Source organism: Sturnus vulgaris, chromosome 3 (assembly GCF_052056855.1).
Source record: "Sturnus vulgaris isolate bStuVul1 chromosome 3, bStuVul1.hap1, whole genome shotgun sequence".
NCBI lineage: Eukaryota > Metazoa > Chordata > Aves > Passeriformes > Sturnidae > Sturnus > Sturnus vulgaris.
Genome location: NC_142245.1, coordinates 21508709 through 21536626, shown reverse-complemented (window position 1 = coordinate 21536626; position 27918 = coordinate 21508709). Strand labels below are relative to the sequence as shown.

The 27918-nt window shown below is 37.9% G+C and overlaps 1 protein-coding gene across 11 annotated transcripts in view; it reads right to left on the bottom strand.

The window, feature by feature from the left end:
* The window catches only part of ESRRG (estrogen related receptor gamma), a 371585-nt gene that overhangs the window by 103351 nt on the left and 240316 nt on the right, over positions 1 to 27918 (bottom strand). For all 11 annotated transcript variants that reach the window (XM_088161170.1, XM_014876869.2, XM_014876864.2 and 8 more), the window contains 2 exons: positions 18616 to 19031; positions 6762 to 6878 (listed from right to left, as the gene is read on the bottom strand). In XM_088161170.1, coding sequence (XP_088017296.1) covers positions 6762 to 6878; positions 18616 to 19018 — 520 coding nt within the window. In that variant the 5' untranslated portion in view covers positions 19019 to 19031. The remainder of the gene's footprint in view (positions 1 to 6761; positions 6879 to 18615; positions 19032 to 27918) is intronic.

Sequence of the window (27918 nt, the reverse complement as noted above, 5' to 3'; positions counted from 1 at the left end):
AGAGAGAAATTATATTTAAAGACTGAACTGCTGGGATATCTGTTTTATTCCCCAAAATACTCAGAGACAGAACACAAATCAGAGTGGCACAACATTGCAACACAAACACCATGAAAACTTCTCAGGAAGTCAACACTTAGTAGGAGTTGTAGGCGCTTTTGTGTGAGCTGGGAAGAATATCCACATCCCCAAAATTTGTTTTTTCTGGGGTACTTTTCTACTGGATGAATAGAAATGCTAGTTGCTTGAGCTGACTATAAACACTAACCTGAAGTTTAATAGTTTGTCCTTCTTCATCAGTTACAGAGAGTGGATAGTCATGAGCTGCGTTTTCGGGCAGACAAATTGGGCTGTCAGTTCTAATGTGTGAACTGGGCTATCAGGTCACATTTTGGTTAGGAGCAAAGATGCCTACTTATGAACACCAACAGCACTTAGAGATTAGCTTCTATTGTTTCCAAGGAGATTTAACAGGTCCCAGTATATATTAATCCAAGCACACACTGAATGAAAGAAAGAAAGAAAGGGAGTGCAAAGGGAAAGGTGTAAAGAAAAAGGGGAAAGGAAGAAATAAAAGTGAAGGAAAGGGAGAAAGAAAAGGGAGGAAGAAACGGGGGAATGGGTGAACGGGGAAGGAAGGGAAGAAAGGGAGAAAGGAAGGAATAGAAAAGGAAAAGAAACAGTTCAAAAAAACATCTGCACTAGAAACCAAACTCCTTCATAATACATTGAAACATAGAAGAGAGCTGAGACATCAACAGAAGACACAATACGTTATCTCTTGATATTATAACACAGGAGGTTTGTTTAATATCCTCCATTAATGGAGGAGCTCCTTAAGTGTAATATTACGATAGAGAGCATAAGAAATATCACTGAGGTCACTGCCACTCTATTAACTGTCATCCTGTACAGAAATATTTTCTTTGAATACCATTAATGCTTTCTCCTTTCCTTTGTTCTGATTTCTGAAGGCAGCAGAAACTAAAACTTCGTCCACAGTAATTTCTGCTTTCTGTTTGGCAGACTAATGGTATTAGACTTGTAAGAGAAATTTACCTTGGCAATATCTGATGCACAGGTCTTTTCAAAAGAGATGTTGTTAGAAGGAATCCTATTAAGCAGCCTTTCTCACTACCCTCAAATCATAGGTGATAACACAATTTTAGTCATAAAGAAGATTGCTTAGTTTTATTTATTATTTTGAGAGAAAATCCATTAATCTGCTCCTCTGCATATCATGCATCTCTTTACGTAAGACTAAACTCAAGCTGCCTGTTCTCCTTGCTGTATTGGATTCATTTTCATAGACTGTCAAAGCCAGAAAGGATCAATATGATAATTTAATCCAATCTGCTGCTTAACACAAGCCAAAGATGTTCATACAGTAATCTTTCCATAATAAACTCAGTAAGTTATGCTTTAAAACACACATATCTCTTTTTTAAAAATGTATTCTTATATTTGAATTAATGAAATCTCTCAAAGTGTGAAGCAAAAATATTTTAGATACCCTCAATTTTAGCATGTTAAGAAAAAGTTTAACTCATGTAATTATCTTCTGGTTCATCACATGACCATGTAAAACGTTCAAGCATTTTAAAAACTGTCAGTAATTGCTTTTATCCAGATTATAGCTGAAGAAAAACACTTAAAAGTCCAGGATTTCTTTACAAGGCAGATTCTAACTACTGCCTTACCATTTCCCTAGGGATGTGAGATCTCTTTGAGGGCCTGTATGAATTCTCCAAAAACCCAAGCAAACTAATGAATGAGAGGTGTTAAGGGCTACTCATCGAGGAGTGCAAGTACAACTTGAAAACTGCTCTGTTGTGATGGGGTTACACATCAAATCAGCACCACCAGACGAAGAGCTCAGAGAGTTTCTGTTAATTTTTAGAGCCTGAATGATGGCTTATGTAGGAGCAACTCTGAAGATACACAGACACAAAAAGTATATTGCTGATTTCCCCACAGCACAGATTGCTAAACCTGCCAAATGAGCAGCAATCTAACACAGCTTCAAGAGATTCCATTAATGCTTGGTGAGGAGCTGGCCTCTCATTTGTAATAGCAGGACTAATTAAGCTGGAATTTTGTTGCTCTGCCTATTCTAACTGGGTACCAAGTGACTGATGATAATTTGTAAATGCCATCTATTCCTAAGGAAAACACAAACATACTTGTATGAAGTAAATCATGCCCTTTTATTGTAGTATGCTTTACTTTTCATATAAACTTAGATTTATTTTCCATGTATCACTCATTTAGGAAATATTTTCTGAAATAACAAGCAATGCAGATCAGCCACTGCACACAGCCCATAACAAATTCTGAAAACACCCAAATATCAGAAATGAGAGATACATGAGAGATGTTTTGGTATCAACAGTCCTGTAAGAAATACAAACTAGTACTGCACAGAACTGTGAGAGCTAAAACAGGATACAGTATTCCAGATGGTCTAAAGCTGCATTAGTGCCACTCAACAGATTCCTCTCTGAACTACAATACAGGGGCAGGCTAAGGCTAAGGCTTTGCCTCTGTGGAGAAAACAAAAGCATATAGAATAACCTCTCGTAAAAACAGTTACACAAATGTAGCATCTGAAACAAAAAGTAATTTTTTTTTAATAATTACTCCACTGAAATTATTTCACATGGGAGGCTCTTCAGAACACGATCTGTCCTATAATAAACTTGGAATAGTATCTTCTATCACAAACATAAAAGTAAATAGTCCTATAAATATTATTAATAGGCATATAGTACTAATTAAAGACTAAATGTTGAATTCTACTCACCTAGATCACCTAGCAATAGAAAAAAAAACCCAAGTCAAATATCTACTTAAGATTCCCCATATCATCTTCTGTAGTTTTACATTCAATTTTTCTTCTTAGAAAATTAAAAAAATCAACCCCTTTTTCACAATCGAACAAGCTGTATAAAAAGGGAAATAGCCAAAATACCCAGTCTTGCACATGAACACAGATTTAATTCTACCACCTGAAGCAAACTAATCACTGGCTTCCAAAGAGTTTGAAAGGCCAAACTTAAAAGACAAGTTATAAACCAACAGAACTGAAAACTACTGAATGTCTTAAAAATGTTCATTTTTAAAAAGGGCAAATTGTTGTACATGTCTCCCTGCACCCTTTCAGCAATTGCAATATTATTTCAAGAAATCTCTCGGGATACATTTGAAAAGTTTCTCCCTAGAGTATACAAGAATCTTTAATGTTGTTTCATTTGCTCTCATGAATCTGAGACAATCCAACAAAATATAAGTGCAGTCAAAGAAATTGCATTTCCATAGAAGAACCAATTATGATACTTGAAAATCTGGGTTTTTTGTAACACCAAGACACAAAATTAAATATAGAAAAATGTAATTTTTGTTCGAGTGCAGTGTATTCTGCTTTGCTGCTAATAACCTTTACCTAGAAAAGTAAATGACCCTCATATTTGTCCTGTGCCTAAAGCTCATCAGGCTCTGCTGAATGCTACAGTATGAAGTATAACATACTCAAAACCCGTCCATAGACCCAGACATGTTTTCAAGTTAACAGTCCATGGGCTAAACCAAAATGATGTGTTCCTCCAGATCAGTCTGTACAAAATTTCTTATGATACTCAACAAGAGATGCAGCCAGGACCTCAATCCAACTCCAGCCTAGCCCAGCACTGCTGTAGCATTCCTTCTCTGGCTCCTGGCTCACATCTAACAAATTATTAAGAATCTTGATCGAGGTGCTGCTGGTTAAGTCCCAGCGACATCCGTGAGAATACACACAGAATATCCCTGCTCCACCTTGTACTACACGTGACCAGAAATGCAATTCCCTCCCAGGATTTGACCCCAGCCCCACAACCCTAACACCAGGTCTCCCACAGAAACACTGGATGCTTGATGAAAAACACCATTATCTTGTCACATAAATGATTCAACATGCAGATGTCATAAGGGAAGCCACTCTACACTTTTGTTATAAGTGGCTTTCAGACCTTGCCCTAGAAGCCAAGCTAAAACTCAGAATCTTTTTCCAGGCACTGTGATTTCTATAATGAAATTTATATGACAACTCACAAAATTACCATATAGTAAAGTCCCTTCAAATGTGAAGGGAAGCACAACGTCTGGCAATTGTTTCACTTTAGATTACACTTAAAAAACTGTTTGTTAAGGATAAATTCCTACAAGAAAATGCCCTGCAAATCAGGTAAGATTTCTGGAGAAGATGCACCCTGGCAGATGTGCTGCTCTTGTAAGGAATGTGATGCTCCCCTCAAAGCTGCTTAAACTTGATTTTATTTCAGGTCTGCAACTAAATTTTTTTTGTAAATAGATTTAGGCTGTCAATTTCCAGGCATGCTGTGCCATCAGCATGTAGAGACTGCTGTGACAAACGTGGAGGCTGCAGCAGCAAATTTTATTATAAACTGGTAATTGAATTGAACAGGTTTACATTTGAATAGATTTACTGCAGCATGATCTCTGACATGCTGCATGGGACTGAAATCCTTGTCTGTACATAAAGAAACACTTGAGATACAACAAGAATAATTTCATCTTATTTTAAGTCCACGCTAATCAATAAATTTATACCACTTATGAAAGAAGTCGGTATATTATCTTTCTTAATTCTATACATAAATAATGTGCTCCAAGTCAGAAAGTCATCTCCAGACTTTTCCATAGGCAAAAACAATACCCAGCTCCAAAACCACCCTCCAACAAGAAGAAAAAAAAAATCTTTACAAGTACCGTCTTACAAATGTACTGTGAATGGGTATGGTTTAAAAAGCAGCCACTAAAGGGGGGAAAAAAATAAAATGCTCTTATAGGTTCTTGTAAGTTCTTATAATAGGTGGCAAATAAGCAAAAATGTCTTTTCAAAACAATTAGTTATTTTGCCATTTAGAAAAAGGTATGTACTTTTAGAGTAGAAAATTTATGCTTATTAAGAAAACTTGTGGGAATGATTTGAATCCATGGACAATGAACATTCAAACAAAAAATATTACTCACAATGTACATCTGTATTATGTAACTGAATTATCTCAGTTAACAAAATTGTATGCAGAAACTGTAAATCTGCACACAAATTTGCTGAGATAATTACTCATTCGTAAAGGAGACACTTAACTTCCTCTTGGAGTCACAGAAGCTGCACACAGCCTAGATTTTTTAAAATATTATGTTAATGGATGCACAGTAGTGCCCTCAAAATTTAGAGGAAAAGAATTAAATCAATTCACCTGCATGTGCTCTTGGTAGCACTGTTTCATTTTCAAAGTTGCTCAATATATCTGTATATTAAGTTAATAGTGATACAGGGTCTTAACTCACTAAAAAAACATGCTAAGAAGCACAGTCCATTTCAAAAGGTGCCATACCCAGTCATTCCTTTCATTTTACTTTTAGTTTACCTAAGCATCATGATTTCACTTTCAAGTAGGTGCTCCTAGTGGTCAGTTATGTGAGGATTTTGGCAAGTAAGAACTCTCCCATCACCATTGAAGAGAGGGTCAAATCCTGCCGTTCTTACTGACGCAAAATCTCCATCGAATCTGACAGGAGTTTTGCTCAAGTAAGACTAAGGACAGCAGGATTTGGCTCACAGGCTCATAGCATCTGCCAAAGCAGTTGCACAGAACAAGGTTTATTCTTAGTAAGTATAATCCAATAAGAATATGTCTGTAGGTGCGTGATAGGCCTAATTTGCCCATCATCTCACCACTGGTCTATGCTGCTTCTTGGATTTTTACCCTGATAGCTGCATACTTAACAGGTTTTACATTACCACGAAACCATTTGCAAAAATCAGCCAGCTATTAAAGCTGAGTTTTCAAGCACTGACAAAGCCAAATTGCACAGGATTGTTTTGAAGCCGTTGCTTAACACAAGGTACTCTCCACTGGATATAATACTTAGAGAACATTATATTGATTTTATTTCAAATGTTTATCTAGCTCAGAAGTCCATGGCATCTTTTTTGATGGTGACAGTGCCCAAAAATAATAATACATATAATACATGCACTTAGAAATGTACTCTCGCATATACATTACAGCAGTGTATTTGAGGAATCATCTCCATGTGTAATATAGATGAAGTAGGTTCCAGGTAAGACAGCACCATTCCTTGAGTACATTTCCTTGCATTCAGTATCTTCAAAATGTAACTGATTCATTAAAACATTCAATATATACTTACAGTGAGGGGAAGGGTTCTCAGACACTTTTATGGAAAAAAAGGGGAGGGGTGGATTCTCCTCTTCTGCATGCCATAATTTGCTCCAGTGTAGTTACAGTAACTTCAGTACACACACAAACACACACAATACTTATTCAATTTAGAAGTAATCCTTTCGTTCGTCCTGATGGAATGAAGACTGAATAAAAAGCAGGGAAAAGAAGGCACAGTGCATGTTTTGGTTTTCTGCCAGAACTGGGACACAGTAACAGTGGAATGGAGGAAAGAAATCCTTGAGAATTCTGATGGTTATTCTATCAGTTACTTACTGAAGGAGATTGAATGCTGAGGTACATTTTTCTGCACTACACAAGATGATGAACTCTATGTGGATAAAGCATGATCCGATAGCTTAGAAGCAGATGTCAGAAAGAGCAAGTATATATGAAAATTGTCTTTGCAATAACTGATTAGAACACTCACCAGTCTCTCTTCTTTCCTGATTGCCCTACAGTTGTAGCAAGTGTTTGCAGAGAGATACAGATTGAGGTAGTTAGTCTTACCTTCTTTCAGCATGCCAACTTTTAGACACTTCATGAAGCGGCAGGCTTGGCAGGACTTGCGTCTGCGCTTTGTGATTTCACATTCATTCGTTGCTGGGCAGCTGTACTCTATGTTACCTGTGATGGAACAGACAGGGGAAGAGAAGTTCAGACTCACTGCCTAATCAACACAACACACACACAAAAGTACTCATACAATCGCCTTTGTATTTAATTTTGGAATAAAGTAAGCAGTGCTACAGAAAGGAAACGCCTTTCAAGTAAAAATAAATAGCTGAGGTAAAAGATGAAGTTTTTTTGCTCTTTTTTTTTTTTTAATCTAGGTATATATATGAAAGAAACATATGCAAAACCACAATTAATGTCAGTCTGTCTCACTCCAAATATGGTCCCTAGTAAAATCCTTCTTATATGTTATTCCTTCTGGTAGAAGAAAGACATTTTGTCATTTATTTTCTGTACCAAGTCATAGGCTCAGGCTCCTTACTGAGCACTCTTCCTTTTCCTTTTTAGCCAATTACTGCATAATCAACTATAACAGGTACCATGGATTTTCACCCTTCTTCTTCCACTACAGCTGGCACAGATCATCAGGCAGGGTTTCCCAGGACTGTTACCACCACATTCAGCACACCTACAGCTGCCAGGCCAGACCTCTGCTCCAAAACATCTCCTCTTCTCTATACTTTAGACCAAGCTCTTGTACTGAGAGGCATCAGGAATAGGATCATTCCTGCCAAGCTGTGAGAATAACAACATTTGAAAAGGATGCTTGCCTTTGCCCCTGCTTCTCCCAATTCCCCTCTTAAGGCCTGCAACAAGCTCAAACCTTAAATGCGAGCCCTCCTGGGCAAAGCAGTCTCTTCTTACTTTTTTTGTTACTGCTTAATACATGTTATTTCTCCTCAAAAATAAGAAAATAAAACCTTAAATGAATAAATGAGCTAGTCAAATACATGAGTAGTTTACTTTTTAAAAATCAAATCTTTGGGTATCCAAGTCCAAAGGGGAGAACATGTGTTCTCTTTTGCCCTAGTACCACTGCACTTTTCATGAAACAGCTTAGCTCAGCTTATTCATCTGCCCAGCCATGCATCCTATTGCCCATGACTACATCCAGTATGACAGACTTTGCAGTAGTCAGAAGTTACACTGAGAAACTGACTTTTAAATAAAGTATCTTCCTGATCAGTCTGTCACATCTTGCTTTAAAGGTATTTCTTTATTTTCTAACCCTTTCCCCCTGTGATTAAGTGCATTAGTATCTTAATGAAAATGCATTCTGCTTATTGCCCTCTTGGGAAGCACGAGGTCATCACACCAAATGCATAAATTGTCATCAGAGACAGTCCAAGCATAATCGCAATTTTGCTGCTCCATGTTTGCTGCACTCAGGGTCCATCAAAGTCCCCTGAAACATGCACAGGTTCTAATAATTAGCATAGAGGCTGCCTGGGACCACAGCATTGATGAAATATTTCAGAGTTAATCACACTTCGTAAACACTGATTTATATTGACTACCTTTCTTCAGACTGATGTCTCCTCATTAAATATCACATTAGTGGATTGCAGGATTGCACAAAGACTCAAATGCTCAGCAACTGCTAATTCAACAGGAAGTAATACTTAAACCACTTACATCTATTGAAAATTGGTTAAGTATTTATGATAAAGGAGGTCTGCATGACAATATCTGTACTCTGCCAACACAACCAGCATATTTGGCACAACCTTTTCAAGCTTTTGCAGGATTTCTTCCTCCTGGACATTGCTGCATGAGTGAGTTAGCAATGCTGGTGAGTAAAGCAGATCTTGCTATGCCTGAATGCTAATGACAAAAGTCAAAGCAGTTTAGTCCCCTTCCCCTTTCTTAGCTGCTGTGGAGAAAGCTATTTAAGAAACTGAAGGATATGGTGGGTAGGGAATTCAGCACAACAGTTCCTACAAAATGTCTTTCCAATGCACATTAGAAAAGTTAGGATGTAACAGTTTTGGAAGGGTAGGTAGAAAATTATGGTAAGGGCAAGCTTAAAAAAAGGATTCACATTATCCTCTCACTCTAACAAGACATTCTTAGAAAGGTGCAACCACTGCATAGGAAGACTTTCAAAGCTTTCACAAACTGTTTCTAATGAACTTCATTATACTACAATAATAAATGTATTCAATGTATTACCCCTGTTTAAAACAAATGGAATCAGAAATACTTTGCACAAGATCAAAGATTCCTTTGCACAAGGTCAGAAACGATCTTGATCAAAAACAAGATCAAGATTGTAAAAGAGAACTTTAGGAAGCAAAGCTCTGTACCAGGGCAGGTGGAACACTCCCACTGTAGCAAGAGCTCCTGTCCAGAGAGACAAAGGTACAGCTGCCAACACCAAAAAGCAGCATTCACAACCAGAAAGATAAATGCAAGACTGCTCATTTCATTATGCAGACACTTCTAATCCATACCCTGACATTTCACATTTCTGCAAACTATGCAACAGTCTACAGCAGGCACAGCGTAACTTACTTTTCCTGCAAATTCTTGACACCTAAAGTATGTTAAAAGGAGCTATTATTCTAGTCACTTAGATTCCAGTACTTTAGCTTACAGGGGGAATCTCCTTTCAATTTAAACTGCTTTTCTTTAATGAATTGTATTTTACAGCAGATGCTCAATCTTCACTTTCGGTGTCGGAAAATGAACTTGGGAGATGCTGCAAAGAATTCCTCCAATGGGCTCAGAAGAGTTACAGCAACAGAAACAACAAAGATCCAAAACTTACCAATGACCACAGTCCCTGTAAAGTGTTCCAGCATTTCAGAACATGGCTACACTGCAGTAACAGCTCAAGGAACTAAAGTTTTGTCTCCAGTTCACATGTAGATGCAACGAATATCTATATCATACTAAAATGCATTTTACCTAGCATTCCAAGTATTAGTAGATTTATTTTTGTTAAAAACCCGAACTTACTGCACATTCCAGGTCATTAGAGCTCTCACAATTTCTTATTTATTTCTAGGTATGACTTTCCATTCCAGATACTCAGATCTGCCATTTTATTTCAGAGAAAGATCCAGAAGGAAGCTCTACCAATTCCTTGCTTACTTCAAGATGCTAGAGGCTGAAACTGAGAAGATAGGAAGAGTAGAAGCTGAGTTTGCCCAGTCCTGTCAACAGCTGGAGAGGAAGCTGTGTTATAGAGTGAATAAAATCAACATGGCAGCTCTGGGTCTTTAAACTGGGCTGACAAGAGCGATTGAGCTATTTATAATATCTCCTGGCTGGTTTTCAGAAAGAACTGGGCTCTGATTACTTATTTCAGAGTCTTTTGTACAATTAGTTTGCAGGCAATATAATTTTCTCACTTACTCCTTAATAGAATCGTGCAGCTAGCTGGCTGATAGAATAACAGCATATATGTAAAACTCCTGCCTAAAGTGCCAGGGGATAATTTGTATATTCCTTTCAGTAGTGTAATGGACTTTTACAGTTTGGCAGTTAAAGGGCTGAGTAATATAAATTAGTATGATGCTTGAAAATAAAAATATATGTCAAATCTTCACTCCCCAAATACATTTTCCTGTGCTAGAATAATATAATGGGATTTATACCAGCCTAAGCCCCTTTTCTTTCTTCATGTACTGATGAATGTTTATTTTAAACCAGTTCCTTTTTCTACTGATTTGTTAAATTTTATTATCTCAGCCAAAAGATGAGAAAATACTTCTAAAACACTGTGCTTATCAAGAGCAACTGACTCACTGAAAACATTATGCCATTTGATCCTGAGACAGCAGGTGAGCTGCTAAAACTTATGCCATACACCCAGCTCTCCAATTTTAAACTCTTCAGACAGTCACACCTTTACACACAGCTCAAGAATAAGTGGGCCAAGGTACCATTTCTTTTTTTACCTCACAGATGAGGTTGGGATGTTACCTGAATGAGGAGTGAAGGAAGAACCATTTTTGTGGTACAGACTTAATGGCCTTACAAGTCAGGCAGCTGAATGGATTTAGCCAAGATTCTCAAAACCATTTTGGCCATTTCTTGCACACAATTGACAGTGACACTAAAGGTGACAGGAGAAGCAAGAACCTTGACAAAGAAGAGGTCACTGAAAGCACTGGGCCTCCTACCTTGGAAGAAGTTATTGTCATCAACAACAACATCAACATCCCTAATAGTGTGAATGAGAAGCTGGCTCTAGAAACAGGCTGGAACAGGGGTCTCCCTTCCAGCAATACTGACAAAAATAGAAGCTGCAGACATCAAGTTCTAGCAGAAGCTTTACTTCCTTTTTCATACTGCAATATTAGACATTATAACTCCACAGATGTAAAAGGATTGCTACAAACTACTGAAGCATGCTCAGAAAATCTCTGGACAAGTAAAAGCTAGGAGGAAGACTTCAGTGCAGGGTGAAAATGTGTTCAGAAAGAATAGCCATGAGCCACCTAAAAAAGCAGGAGGAATACTGAAGATATCAGTATCAAAACTTTTACTATGTGGGAATGTAGGCTCAGAAGAAAAAAAGAAGGAAAATACCCAAATAAACCAACATTCTCTCAATGCAACAATTTTCTACTATAATCTGCTCAAGAAGCTGTATTTCAGTTCAATAATGTTTCATTTCTCTCCCAAAGTTTCTCTTTCACATTTTGTAAGTTAATCTCTATTTTAAAAAAGCTTGTTCAAAAATTAGTTGTTCTCATTCTTCATAGAGACTACTGCTTAACTGGATTTAAGTCTTTCTGCAGGTTTATGCCAGGTACCCCTCTATGGTCTCTCTGCCTGGGTGACAGACCCAAAGGAATACACCTGCTTGTCTGTGCATTGCTATGCATCAAAAGTCCAAAAATGGAAAGCAGCCAGGATTACAGCCATAGGTCTTCTGGGATTTAATAAAAGAGAACTCTTAGAAAGAGAGACACAGGAGAGTCTAACCTAACATAGGGTGGCTCTCACTATGTTAGGTTACACCTTTATACATAATCCAGCCAGAATGGAAAAGAAAAGCTCCTGAGAAACTGAGAATGAGGTGCTCTTGGAAATCAAGAATAACATGTTAACTGAAAAGGAGGACAGAGAAAAAGTCCCAGACTTAAAAATCTATTTGATGTTTATAGGTCTTACTGAAGCTGACCTGAAGAAAGTAAAAATATTTTCTCTCAGGTTAAAGTTTCAGTTCTTCCAGACTCTGCTCTCTACTTTGCAGTCAAAACTTAGCTGAATTTAAGTTTGAGTAAATATTTTCACATGTAAAAGTACCCTCATGGATAAGGTTTCAGAAGTGGGGTCGGGCTGGAATGAGGTCAGATTTGCACATAACTGAATCCAGTTTTAGCTGACAAATCCTCACACAGATTCACCTGATACTGCAAGAAAACTCTGTGAATTATAGACCAATGAATTCTGCTACAGGTCATGTGGAGATGATTAAGCCTAAAATTGACTGTATTCACAACTTTTCACCCAGGTGACTTCAGAAACAATACTGTACACACAGAGTTACAGAACCTGTAAGAATTTGGTTCCCAAATATCTCAAGGATCTTCTCAAGGTGACAGGACCACGTATGAAGGGTTATGTTTCATATCTTGCTTATGTTGCCTTTTCTAGAATAAGTAACTAAGGAGGAGCAGTTAGTTTTTAAACAGGGTGTTTGACAGAGGGACATGTACAGCTTAAAAGTACATTTTTAGTGAAGTCACTAGGTTGAATTGCTTTGAAGAAATCTGTGTACTGTGTTACTGAACTAAAACATATTTAGAACTTGCACTTTTTATTTTTATTCTTAGAAAACAAGATGGTGACTTAAAGAAAAAAATGTGAATGTGATGCTGGCTAGTCTGACTACATGACAGTTTTGTATCAGCCTCTAAGTTTAGGTAGATGGGTTTCCAGCATCATAAAAAGTCACCATAATTTTCAGTATCAGGCTGATATTAGGGGGTGTTGAATCTGTAAGGGCCCAACTACTTTGAATCCCCCTGATCTCAACTTCTTCACAAGAAATGAAGGGCATTTAGGTCACCTTAAAAGAGAATCAATGCTTTGAAGACAGGGAGGGAACTGATCCCCTGCTACCTGGTAGTCACTCAAGAGCTATCCAAGTCAAAAAGATTGAACTATCTACATCTGGTCCCTACTGGTATTTTATCTAGATAAATTTTGATATGTTCTACTTTGATGACATGGAGAATTATCATTGTTTGTTTACAGGCACACAGAATATCTCAGTCTGTAAAGCTGCAAACTGAATTATTTTCACACCAGAAAAAAAGGTCATTAAAAAGTTATACAAACATTAACATAAATCACTTGCTAGCTGAGACTTCACAAGTCTCTGGTTTCAGATGAGACAGGGCTTTGTAAGTGGGCTGGAGGCTTTCAGAGATGTTTATAACAAAAGGAGATCCAGACCTAATTATAATGGCATTGATATATACTAGTGTACCAGCACTTTTTGTAAATCACATCTCTTTCACAGTATTTCTGATGGGTTCAAAATAGCCATGCACCAATCAGATGGTGATTCTTACTCCCAATCATCTAAATGCTTCACACAATTTTCAAGGCTGGAAGGCAAGCAGAGATAGTAAAAAAGACAGAACAATCTGTATACTTTTAAACTTCTCTCTGGTTCTCAGATTTCAGCATGTTTATATTTTATTGTCTCATCTTGTTTAGCTACACAATGACATTATGACAGGATAAAAAGCTGTGTTGGAAAGAATTAAAAATACTCGTGTGCTAGTCTGGCTGGCCCACAGGCACAGAAGAAATTGGGGAAAAGGGAAGATATCTATCACTGCTTGCTTAAAATATTCTTTGAAAGAAATGCTGATGCACAGACTTTCACTTATATAAGGAAGGTGAATGATTTAATCAGGTAATGATGGATTCAGGTGACATTTAGTGTTCAGCTCACTGGAGGGCTGCCATCTTTGCACCAAAGCCAAGGTCCACAGGCCAGTGCAGATGTGAGCCGCCACCCTATCCTATAAAACAATAATCTTACCTATCAGAAAAGATGCTGAAAAGCCATAAAATCTTGTTTAATTTGCTTTCATTTTCCCTTCAAAAACGTATTACAGAAAACAGCTTCCAGAAATGCAAAATATTCTTTGGAAGCCACTTCAGTCACATGCAATGTCAAATCAAATTTTATATTGCCTTATCTGAATATACATAGCTAGCTCTACCTTTCTTGATTAAAACTTCCTGATTGAAAAATAAAAATACATTTACTGTAAAATATTTATACTTTTACAGATCAAACTGGTTCAATAATGGGTCAACACTCTAAAGAGGATAGAAAAACCAGAACACTAGAGGGATTAAAAACAACTCTGAGTAACCAAAAAGCTGAACAAAGTACAAAGCAGTTTGGGCAGGCTTTGAAGACAACAGGAACATCCCTGCAGAACTGTAGAGCTGAAGGCTCTTAGCTAGCAGCATAAAATGAGATGGCAGAAAACAACTGCATTTCAAGGATAGAGTATTTCCTATGTGTGTTAGGAGACATGGATAGGCAGCAACTCTCAGGGATGAACCTCTTAAATGATGAGACAGTGAGAATCTGACTGCAGGGCTTCTCACTAACTATTGCTTTACTCACCCTGTGTATACACAGAAGACTGATGTCTCACTACTGTTCACCCAACAGCTTTTCCCCAAAAAATAAACATATAAACAACTCCCCCCCAAAAAATAAAAATTCAAGAACAAAGACTACTAAATGCAAAATATTTAGCTTTTGTGGAGAAAATTCAAACATGAGCCAAGGAAATTATAAGTAAAATCTGAGACTTTTGCAAGAAACCTTACAAGGAATGTGCACACTGTCTTTTCAGGCTAGTATAAAGAATCCAAAGACAATAGTCTGGACAGCTTGAAAGGAAGGAGTATGAAAGTTTTCTAGATGCAGGCCATTGTTTTAGAGAGAAAAATGCTAACATAAAACAGAGTAATAAACTGCCTTTTGAACCTGTAAGTCCTATCATCTCAGCCTTTCCCTGAAAGTAAGAATACCAGTTCAATCCACCTCCTGAAATGTTTAAATTAGAAGCACTGAGTAATTACATATTATTAATGAAAATGTGTACTTAGTAGTCTTTATGATAACTGACCAAATAAAAATTATGAGAAATATATTTACACAAAATATTCACTACAAAATATCTAGCATAACCTAATAATCTAGCAAGTACAAGTCCTCTGTGTCAAACACAAGACTTTGCACCCAGCTGACAACTGAAAATTCTTTTTTTCCCCCTCTCTTTCTTTTAATGAAAGCTTGGAGTTTTCAAGATAATACAGTGCACAGCAAAAACTGTGAAGAGACCCTAAAAATCAATGGACCTGTAACTATTTTTAAATGTTGCTATTTTCTACTATCCCTGATGTTAAGCCAATTTTGGGAAGATTTGGCTGTGTGTGTATTTCTGTGAGACACTTGCAATCAGCCACCATGTAAATTATCCCAGAAGCAAACTGAGAGCTGCAGCTGAGTGAGTACTAGGCTGAGCAGAGAGAACATCCAGTTCTTCCATATCTTATATCTCACAAAAGGGGCAGAACATCACTGCATTCTACTATGACCTAAGAAGACATCAATTTTATATATTGAGCTCTTTTTTGGTGGGTTTGTTCTCTTTTTTTTTAGCCAGGAAATTGCTTTTTTCTATTTTTTTCCTAATATTATTGATTTTTATCATAATTTTGCATACTTTTACCAAAACTGCAAATGTATTTTTGGGCTATGTTAAAAACATATATTCTAAAAAGACAAAATTACTCCTTCTTATACGTCAAAAGAAGAATTCATTTAATTTCTTAACATTTAAGAAAATTAGCAGGAATTTATTCCAGGAGGCAGGAATGGATGTTTTTTTAGACTAAATTGCTAAATCTGAAAGGGAATGATAATCTCCATTACCCTTAAAAACAGGTGTATACTCTACATTAGAGTGATATTTGCCTTGTGCAGGAGCTACCAGGTGCACTGTGATGCTTCTGTCTTGTGTGAGATGCTGGTGGTGCACAAAAAACTGAACTGTGCTGGCTCTTTGAGCAGCTGCCTGTGGCCTCCACCCACTGACACCTCAAGAGACTCCCCTGGAAAGACTCCCATTGACTCAGTGGAAAGGACACCAGGCCTTACATGAACACAGGATGTGCTTCATAATCTGCCTTTATCTCCTCAGCCTTCCTCTCCCTGAAGTCAGGGCGGTTGTGCCCATAATTTCAACAGGAATAGCACTGAGGAACTACAAGTCTGAGCTAATTCAGTAAACTAATGAATGATCAACAAAGGTTTGGGAAGTCATATGCTCTTTTTAATTGAATCTATAATAAAGTACCCATCACAATTAAGTTATTGGCATTTAAAATAAGCAATTCTTTGAGCTGAAACATGTTATCCCTACATATGCATAGTTACAGTATTTTATTCTTCAGGCAGCCAGGTTTTCTATTCTGTATTTCAAAGTCTGTTGTGTTTACTTCTGTTTTCCTGTTTTCTTATTTGCAGTTATGCAGCAGCAAACTCATTTAAAAACAAGCAGAGAGAAGGAACCTAATATGAACAAGGAAGTGAAATGGTGCAGGGAAGAATGACCTCCAGAACACTGGAACTAAATTCTATCAATTAGAACAAAAAACCTCAGGGGAATTATTCTTCATGCAAGCCTAAAGGCAGAATTTTCCCATTCAAATCATGAGGAGGCACCTTTTTCCTATATATTTTTTGCCACCTACCACAACCCATGGTTTGATTCAACCCAGTAGCTCCTATTATTTTGGACAGCACCTGAAAACCCTCAGTATTTTTGCCAGTTTAGTCAGGAGCATTGCCGAAGATGCTGCCATGACATTATGATGGATAACATACTTCCTATTCTCAGTTTCTTCATTATGGCTTTTCTTTTCAATGCTTGGTTTTGCCCTATTGCATTTTTTTTGTCTTCACAGCACTGTCACCTGCTGATGCAGCTCGTGCTCTAACTGCACTGAGACTTTTTGCACAGCTGCCAGTTCTAACTTGAGCTGCGTGGCCAAGTCCAGGTTGCTAATCTGGAGAATGACGTCTCTGCCTTGTGCTCCCATGCCCAGAAACTTGCTGTCTGTGGTGTGGTGTAAAATTGCAGGTTACCTATTACTGCCAGAAGTCAACACTTCAATCAGTTTTTGTATCTGTAGCATTTTTTTTTTTGGTGCTCAAAATGTAACTAAAATAATCGTGCATCAATTCAGTCCTGTAGGACAGCGATTACACAGCAATTAAATACCATTTATAAAAAACAGAGTTGCTAGTTGAAATTGGTGCTTGAAGTTTAGCAACCACAAAATACAAATTGCTTCAGTAGAAATATTTTTTGAGCTTTTCTGAAAATGTTCTTGAAGGTCAAGTGAAATCACCTACCTCTTCTTTATTATTTTTTTTTATTTTTTCCAAAACAGACACTTGAAATGAGCATTCTGTTTCTGTATGTATGCTCATTTTACATATAAACCCAGGCCACCACTACAAATCGTTGTTTACTGGTTGCCAGCAGTGTAACATTCAGCTCTGTTAGAAGTACTGAAGTCTAATGTTTCTTTTTAGTATGGCCATCATAAAATGGGTACTTCTTACTGGTAAAAGGCCCAAATCTCCCCAGCAGCAAAATGGAAGGGAGAATAAAATGGTCACTGCCTCAGTAATAAATAAATCTAATTAACATATAGTATTTTTCCTTAATTATTTTACATTAAATATGGAAACAATATGCTCTTAAAATCTTGACCAAACGTTTTGAATTTGGAGTTATGTGAAATTACAAACTGAAGCTAGCTTTATGTTGATTCTTAAAAAGAAAAGTATATCAGCAGATTGCATTGCCTTTCCTGAGAATTTCGGGTGCTCAACATGTATGAAAATCAAGCAGGTTTTATTGAGGAGCTTAAATTTGGACTTAGCAACCTAATTTTAGTCTCTGAAGTCTGAGTTTAATTTAATGTGACATTATATTCCTGCACAGGCCAAGCTTGGCCTCATGTTCTTTAAATAAAGCACCTTCAATTTTGCTTGAAAGGATGATATCTAAATCAAAGTAGAAGGTTATTTTGTCTCCATAGGTTCTGAAGCTGGAAGAAGCAGTCATGCAAATTTTCCCATTTGTACTAATTTATGCCAAAATATGTGGCATATTTGTAATAGATATCAAGAGCAGATTAGTAAAAAATACTGAGCAGAGACCAAATGCTGCCAACTTACTCTCCTTAGAATGTGATCTTACAGTTATTCGACGAACCCATTTAAGACCACTGTATTTAGTGGGTGAAAGACCGGTTGTCAATACACTGATATGCACAAAGCACTACACCCACTGCGTTTTTGTTCCAATTTTACAGGCACTGGTTCTTCAACAAACACAAACTGTATTTCTGTAACAGAAATTTGAGCACAGTAGTGGTGCATCTATGAGCAACACATGAGCACGATCCTGTGTGCCAGCCACAAGGCGTGTTCAAGAGGTGTCCATGACAACCTTCAGGAACTTTCTTCGCAACAATCATTCATGGGAATCCAGACAAACTCCCTGAGAAAACAAATCTGAACAATGCATCTGAACAACTGGTTAGCTCCAGCGTTCTTCTATTTTTTGGAATCAAAATAAACACGGCATTGGGCTAAACGGGACAGACAGAACTCCCAAGGAAGCCCAAAGGGGCTTCTTCATGAGCAGCATCTGTAGGACCAAGAAGCACGAAGAATGAAAAGGCACAGCCTGAAGTCCTAGTGGGCTTCAGCCAAAGACTACACATTTTCATTCTGAGCAAAAGAAAGGAAGCTTAGCAAAAAACCAACCTTGAATTGTCCTCTTGAAGAAAGCCTTGCAGGCCTCGCAGGAGGCCACTCCATAGTGGTACCCTGATGCAATGTCACCGCACACCAAACACAGTCTTTTGGGCATGGAGTTCAGCATGTATTCACACTTGGTCTGTGAGTCTTCAGCAATGGTACTGGAGCAGTCATCGTACCGTTTCCTGACCGGCCCGTTGCCCCCGAGCCCCGTGGCCGAGGGGTAGAGGGGAGGCGAGTCCAGCCCGTTCTGATGTCCATTCATGGTGGAACTGTAGCTCCCGCTGGCGTCGGAGGAGCCACCGGGGCTGTGGTGGTTGATGCTGTCCGTCAGAGAGGCGGGGCTCGACGGTTCCGTCTTGATGTACGACGAACAGCTGGAATCAATGTGTCGATCTTTGCTTGACATTCTGCAGAGAAGCCTGCAGTGGGCAGAGACAGAAAGGAGAAGGCGCGCATTAAAGACAGCGCTCTTTAAGGCTGCTCTGGAAGGGTTAGGGACTTCACATCATTCATTCATTAGTCAATACTTCTTGTTCTACATGAAGGTAATCAGCATAAGGGCATGACAGAGCTTTGTCAAAGCTCCAGACAGGCAGTAAACAAAAACTTTCAAGAGACCAAATCCTTCTATTGTCCCCTCCACCTGCCCTCTAGGCTACGTGTCAACTTCACATCAACTCTAAATTCTGAACTTGTCATCAAGCAAGTAAAAAAAAATTAAAATTCCTATTAGATGGTTTGGCTATTAAATGTCTTCATTTTTCCATCTACACTTTCTTTCTGTAAATTCCACCATTATCAGAAACAAGTATTTTCAAGTTTGATCACCTAAATGTTCTGTTCTGTAATTAATATTTTTCAAGAACATTTAACTAAAACATGTTTCCATCATCTATTGATCTGATCCAAGAGCTGAAGAGCGAGTCCCTTGCAATCTTTTTTTTTTTTCTTCATTATTATTGCTTTATTATAGATACAGCTATTTAGTAACAAAGTAGCACATCAACAGGGTACTCTAACAAATAATTACAGCTGAACTCCATTTCCACAAAATCTAAGTGAAATGATTCATCAGCTGTGGCTGCAATTACTTTCTAGCCATTATCCTCAGACTAACCAGTAATAATGACACCACTATCCCATATATCTACAGCTCTATAGGATCTGACATTTTATGTGTTCCATTCTTGGAGTAAAAAAATATATTAGAGGAAATTTTACATAAAAGTTTTGTCTTTCATAAAGTGAGATTTTGTCTTCTCAGTTCTCACAGTATCAGAATTAAGCATCTGAAATAAAACCATATAATATCTGATCAAAAAAATTAGTGCTTTCTACAGGGAGGACTGGGGGGAAATTTTTGTCTATTTCCATCCCCAAGTTTTTTGCTATTAACACATTTTGAGGTGAACAAAGGACAAAAATAATAATCAGTAAGCTCTGATTCAGACATTATCTTTGTTTTCTCCAGCTGTGATTATGAGACCACAGTAGCAAATGGCCTATCCAGTATTTTCCTGACTGTACTCTCAAAAGCTGCCAAAGTTCAGATGATCGTTATGAACATTTCTTTAGAAACATTAACTACAGAAAAGCAACTATCCCATAAGACCACCTGGAGCTATGGACTTGTGTTTTCAAAGCAAATATGTAAGTCCAGGCAACTCGACTGATATAATTTTCTGAAATAATTTTTGAGATCTTGTCTTCATTTTTCCCCTTCTTTTTATTTAAGCATAAAAAATTATCATCAATTTCTACTTTAATATACGGAATCAAATTCACCAACGGAAAAAAAGACATAAATCAAAACAGCTGGGTTCCTTTCCAATGGGGGTAATGGAGATCAAAGCCTGTCCCTTCACTGAAGATAAGTGCTTAAGATAAGATTCACCCTAAAATCAGAGCCCATAGATTTTATGCCGTGGATTTTTTTTAGACTTCTCAATTGTTGTGATTTTTACTGTAAAATTCTATTGAAAATAACCAACGTGTGTACTTGGAAAACAGCCAGATTGATGTACAGATTGATGTACAGAAATATTACCATCTCAACTTAAAATCAGGGCTTATTTGGGGAGGAGGAAGGAGCAAGCTATCTGGTGTCAGCAAATAAACCAAGGAAATGGGAAGGTTAAAGCCGTGAAAATATCTTATTACAGTGGACCACCTGCTTGTGTTGTCCTTTCCTCAAGAACTGGAGGGGGGGAAATCCCCTTGCCAGCCTGCAGTAGCGTGTGCCTTTTCTTCTGCATCTGCTGCCTTGTAGCCGTCACTGTTAATGAGTGCTGTAATTAATAGATAGCTCTCTCTTGTCTTTCTACTTGCACTCTGGGCTAAGCACTTTTCGCAAGTCAACGTTTGAAAGAAAGCGGGTCGGCACTGACTTACAGCAGCTCTGCGAATTCCTTTTAATTTAGAGCACTTACACCACCACTCCACTTATTACCTTATAATTACTGGACCGCTCTCACATACATTACGATCTCAGACTAGAGTTAGAAGTTATTAGGGTACTAAAACATGGTGTCTCTCCGTCTCTCTCTCCTCTTGCACTGACACTGAATTTTATACAGCTATGATTACGATTATCAATTAACTTTCACATTTTACCAACTAATTTTTTTATATTATTTTTCTACATACTAAGATCCTTTTATTGACTAAACAGGTACTTGGGTTTTTTTTTCACCTCCCTTCTGCCAAGACCCCACACATAAAGTCTCAAAATACGGCACTAGGAGTCACTGCCTACAGTCTGTCATAACCAGCTTGATGGCACATTCTTGTATGAAACTTCCATTGCTGATTTTTTAAATCTAATTTGTGCAATAATGAGCCTGAATGTCACCCTTCCTGTTCCTGAAAAAAAAAAAAGAAAAAACAATCATTTGCAATTAATTAGCTGGTCAACTGCATGTTGTTTTGGCCAGTACAGAAGTGGCTATCTCCCACTCCAAGCAGTCAGAACCAAAATACCTTGTCAGTTCTAACGAGCATTAAAATCTGATCACCAGTGCTGCCTATGCAAGAGCCAGTCTGCTGATGCCTCTGAAGTAGCAGGTTCTGGTACTAACCAAGACAGAGCTGCTTTTGGCTCCAGCTTCCACAGCACAGACCGGATTGGTGCACGCTGGCAAAGCGTAAACTCGGTTAAAACATTAATTATTCCAGAGAAAAGCAAAAACAACAGCGCCTGACTCTGAGAACAAAAACTTTCTCAATCCCCAGAAGGTGAAACAGAGACAAGGCTGGGTACTGGCTGTGGGTGGGCAACAGACACCTACGGCTTTCACTCCTTCCTTACTGCACCACTTCTGAACAAAAGTAATTCAAGAGCCATCTAAAACGGATGGCAGGTGTGACCACCATCAAATTATCATGCTGAACATTTGGAATAATGCCTAAGCTAGATCTCTGTAAAATCCCTCCCTCAGTTCCCTCCTAATTACTACTTAGCTCGTTACACTGAAGAATTCCTAGACACCATTGCATTATAGTGTAAAACTACAGTTGGAGTTTAATTCTCTCTTCCTCTCTGTGTCTGAAATTCTACAGCTCTATTATTCAAGCCTGAAATATTCACAACTATCTATAAATTCAATTGTCAGCCAGTGGGTTTTATTCTAGACCTCACTTCAATCTAAAATTAGAGGCACTAAAATTCACATTAACTCTAAGAGGAATGTAGTGAATAAGACTTTATTTCAAAAGAACACCTTTTTGTCAGAAAGAGCTATTTTCAAGATGATGGCTTTATCTGCATTCAAAGAGAATAAGCCCAATTCCACATTGTGCTGTTAATGCAAAATTTTTAGGTCACATTGGATTAATAAAAATCTAAATTTAGTTAAGGTTTATGAATAGAAATAACATGTGTCATATAAAAATGTACAGTATTTATTTTAAAGCCTTGGTGGGGTTGTTTTTCTTCTTTACTATATTTTAAGTCAAATAAATGGCAACTCCATTTGTGGTGGGCTGTTTTGAATCAAGTTTTCTAACAACTGGGAAATCTCAGGTAAACTTTCCTTTCAGTAGCTTCAGGAAAAGCAACAACAGGCTCTAGAAGCATTTTCATAGGCATATACAAGAGAAAATACATAGAGTGCTGCAAGCCATGGCCAATATGAAATATACAGCATTAATTCTTCATGTCTACACAAAATTTACTTCAAAACATCATTTAAGGAAGACCTGAAGCCAGGATCTGCTGGCAAAAAGATACAATAAAGGAGCACGGCAATAGGCAACTTCTTCTTTAAAATGGTCTTAAACAATAGCGAATAAATTGTAATGCTATGTGCTTATGAAAGGCTGAATATATTAAGAATTTATTAATGCAATCACATTCATATTTCCATCTACCTGCCACATTACTAATGATATTGACAGTGCTGACACTGGCTAAATCAGTATCAATATACAAGTGGAATGCAAAAATTAACTGCATCTGATTACGGTATATAGCCTTAAGAAAGAAAGTCTCATTCCAGCTACTGGGAGCTCTTTATATTCCATCTATATATATAACTGGTTCACAAAGTTACTTTTCCCCCATCTCCTTATTACCAATACCTAAAGGAGGTCAAAACAACATGTCACTACCTCATAATCCGTGAACACATTCCGTGTTTGTTTCTCAAGAAGGAAAAGCTCTGCTTACAGCATCATTCACTATTTCACAGCCACGCAATAATTAAATACAGTACAATAATTAAAGCAACCACTTTTACTGCAGACCGACACTGAAGTCCACTTTTACCTGCACATCAAGTATTTTCTTTTCCTGGGAAGAGAATTGCCCTATTTCCATAAATATCAGAATAGGTTGCTAGCAGTTGACATTTGTAATGACAGCTACTACGTGGGAGCGCCAGCAAGGTAGGTGTTATTATGCACACCTAACAGTACCATCTACCTGATTTTCCTCCAATACCTTTCTCTCACATGGATGCCTACCAAAAAGGTCTTGCTATCCTCAGACTTTAACTGTGAAAGCCAGTGCATTAAAGAATCTCTTTGTCTAAGTGACACAGTAAGTGTGCAGCAGTCAGGAATGGAAGCCAGATCCTCGCTTTGACTATAAATACCACATTTCCTTCTAAATACTGTGCTTACTTTCAGTATCATTTCGCAGGTCTACACTAAAATCAGTAGACAAAAAGAGTCAGCATGTTCCAGTGAATTCCCATTCTCGGTTTCCCTGACTGTAACAGAGAAAAAAACATTTGTGTGCAAAGAAACCAAAACGTTGCTTCTCACACCGAGGCCCATGACAACACCTCAAGACATTCACCAGGTCCTGTTAAAGAGCTGAGTAACAATTTCAGCCGAGCTGCTTTACACTGAGCATTTTTTTTCTGCTTCAGCTAATTGCACTCTAGTAAAGTGGTAAAATGTGAATCACTTAGTAGGAAAATGGGCACCAGCTGCTATTGTCAGAGAATGGAGATGCTGAAGAAAAGGAAAGTGACTGAATGAAGTGTCATGTCAGAAATCAACGGTGCAACGTGTGATTTGAGAAAACATGACTACTTTACAGAGACAGGGTGTCATTATGGCATCACAGTAATACGATGCTTTGACAACTGCTGGGTCTAACATATCATCATTGCATTAAGGTGCACTGGCTTAGTTGGAGGAAGGAAAAGAAAGGATTTCTTCTTTTAATAAGAAATATGGTAAGGCCTGCTTGGTTAACCTAGTGGGTGAGATCATTAATTGCAAAATATTGCTAATCTTGTCCTACGGATGCACAAACAAAACTGTTATTAGGCTCAAGGTCTTTAATAATCAACGCACATGTACAACCACGTAGTAAGGAGTACCCGATACAAAACAGAACAGCTGTGGTGGTTTGGTGGGGGTATTTTTGAAGGGGTGGGGGAGTTGTTAAGAAATGCTGAACATCTCGCTGCTTTTTGCAATTTCTTCCTTCTTTTACGTTTTCTTGAAACTTCCCCACTTCACCTTGTTAAGGAAAAGCAAAGCAAGCCGGTGACTCCTTCCAGAGCAGCTGCCAAAGGCAGCAGCAGCCGGAAGAGAAGGAGCAAGGCTTGAAGCCATCATGTTGTTACCAGCAGTGGCCTGAGCTAGCTGATGACTGCTGACAGAGGATCCAGCCTCCCAAACAGTTGCTATTGCTCCATGTGTGATCCACCCAAGCTCTGTTAAAGCACTTCCTGCACACGAGGCAGTGGAAAATTGCACTACTGCGTCCTCATTTTTAGCTCAACCAAACAAACCATTATCTCTGACTCTTCAGATCTGCACCTCATCTGAGAAGCTGCACTTTGTTTTCTGCGCTGCTTTTAAAAAAGCAAAATTTTCAAATGGCTGACTTGCAACTTCTACAGACCGTCCAAAACGAGGGGGAATTATTTAAACCTCCTCACCCACCATATATAAATATTCATTATTGCTTCCTGTTCTATTTCAAGTTGATTCCCCATGCTTCCTGGTTGATAAACTTTGTTAACAAGAAGGAAATGATCCTGAGATACCCCAATGTGTTGCAAATTATCACTGTTGACAGCTCCTACGTTTAAGGATTACATCTGATGCAACAATGCATACTAGTGTCATTTATCTTTAGCTCATTTCCTTGGATCTATTTCAACTGAGGGTGAGCATCTCTTGTTTATAGCTCTAAATACTGTAAGTGAGCAACTGGCAAATCAATAAAACTGTTAAATGCATAATAATACTGTGTAATTACTTACATGATGTTTTGCATAATTAACTGTCTGAGGTGTTCCTTGATATAATGGATACTCAGAGTATGGAATAACCTATAAACCTATAAACACACCCTGTTTATATGAACAGAAATTACGTGTAAAACTCTCATTCTAATAGTCCAAATCAGGCTTTGGCACTGTATGACAGAAAGCCTTCCTTTCCTGCCAAGTCTAAATCAATTCTTATGGCATTACTTCATAACTAACGTGATATTTCACTGATGATGACTATTACCCTGATTACTTGGAAGTAATGCAGTAATAGCAAAAATACACTTAGATTAAACAAACTACTGCTATTTAATCAATATTATTGAGACAAACTAAGTGTTTTAATAAGTCTGTATAGATGCACTAATGCTGGTTTAATTAAATGTATCCTTAGACATGCACAGGCTCTGCAGCATACAGATCCTATGGTTTCACAGACCATAACATAACTCTTCTGAATTTAAAAGCTGAAGCACTTAGAGGCAACATAATTTACATCCTTTCAAACTGAAAAAATATTATTCTTTACATCAGGTACTCTTTTAGGAACAAAAATGAGGAGGAATAATATTCAAACACCTCACACCTTTGAACCAAAACACCAGATATCTGAAAAGGTACAGTTGTCCACTGTACCCAATACATGTCACTGCAACACACTGACACAAACAAACAAACAAAACCTCTAACTGAAAGGTGAAAAATAAAAACATATTTTAAAAATTGCACCTGTGACCTTAATTTTTGCATGTATTCTATGCAGAAAAAAACCTATTAGCTGTTTTCCACTACTGCTAGGCAGGCTGTCACCAAAAGAAGTTTCCTGCAGGACTTGCTTACATGTAAGGATCTCATGTGTTTAAGTAGGAAAATATGCCTTTTTCAGTATGCCCTGATGATGTAGTTTTCAAATGCTTTAAAACAAAAAGAGGCAAATATTGAAGAGAAAGCAACACAGGGAGATGGCACTTCAAAACCAAATCACTCTACAACGTCCCAAAGTTAAACACAAAAGAAATTTATTGAGTTTTGTATAAATATTGTGGTCCTGATACAACTTAAACCTTGGGGCATACTTCATATACCTACTCAGTTTCTAATGTGTCTCTAACATATTTCTCCTGTATCTTTAACATTTTTACAGCTAGAACATGCCTGTTGTTTGAAGCTACAATCCTACTACTGTAACACCTTAGAGTTACCTTCTCTCATTTACTGACTTTTAGCCTAATGTTTTATATATTTTTTTTCTTTTTTTTGTTACAGTACTTAACATCCCTGAAAAGAGCCATCTATGTAGCAAGAGAAAAAGAGTTCAGAGCTGCACCAACTCACACCAGGAGAATTCCCATGACCAGAAAGTTCCAATCAAAAAGGCTGTCATGTGACATTTAGAATGATGGTCCCATCATATGTAAATCAGTAAACCGATCAGGAAGAGTAAGATTTTATTAGTCCAAATGCAGCCTAACAATTCATGTCACATGTTGTAAGACAGCAAAAACTCTGGTTGAGAAGTGTTTTTCTGTTATGGAGCATCATTCTACTTGTGGTTATATTTCAGTGGTATCAGGTGGAATCCACCTGATGTCTCCAGCCCCCAGAGGACACAGTAAAGTGTGAAGGAGTCGGCTATTAATTGTGAGGATTCTTTTTATTAAGGGAAATCAGCTGAAAGAGCAAAAGAAAATGAAATGCTACATTTAGCTACTTCAAGAGATAAAAATAAAAAACTACAAAAGTAAGTAAAGACTCATTCAAGAGCATAACAGGCTTTCTAAAGAGGGATTATTCTGAAATGATTACAGCATCAAAAGCAGTTACTTGCACCAGTCAGAAAGCCAGTACTACAGATCAGAGACAGAGCTGTCATTCATCACTTTCCAAAAGGAAAAAGAAGACAAAAAAAATGCCTTCAGTCTCAAGAGAGAGTCAAAGTTTGCTTCATGAGATTTTTCACAATTTCTGGCAGCAATTTCGTTCCATGGCTGAAAGGCAGAGTGTAGGTGTGTGCACACCGTGTACCTGTCTCTCCACCCAGCTCCCTCACAGATTTTCTGCAGATTTATAGCAGAAGAATTATAATTTGCACGCCAGGCTCTGTTAAATTGGAGAAGCGATTAGGGAGAACACACCAGAAATAGTATCAGAGAGTGAGCGTCTTAAAAGACTCAGACTAAAACTTATAAAGCAAGTGATCCTTCTCCCACCCCCTCACTCAGCTGGCTCCCAGACACATGCCACTGGATTTAAACACCCCCTACACATACGTGTGCACTGGCACACGCAACCAAAAAGCTGCTTGGGGAGTGGGGAAATGACGTTTTCCTGCAATCAGTGTTTAAGTGAATGTTTGTCCCAGTGTGTTACACCATGCTGTCAGCGAGCAGCAGGGAGTCGTTGAGTTGTTACTACATTTGATTTGACTGCCAGTAGGAAGCTTTATTTCTACCAACTGTTAGTTGCCAGCTCTACAGATCTTCTCCTAGTTTGAGAGGGTTTTATTTTTATTTTTTTCTTTTAGATACAGTCCGTTATTTTTCTCTTTCACTCTGAGGACTTCTAGTGTATG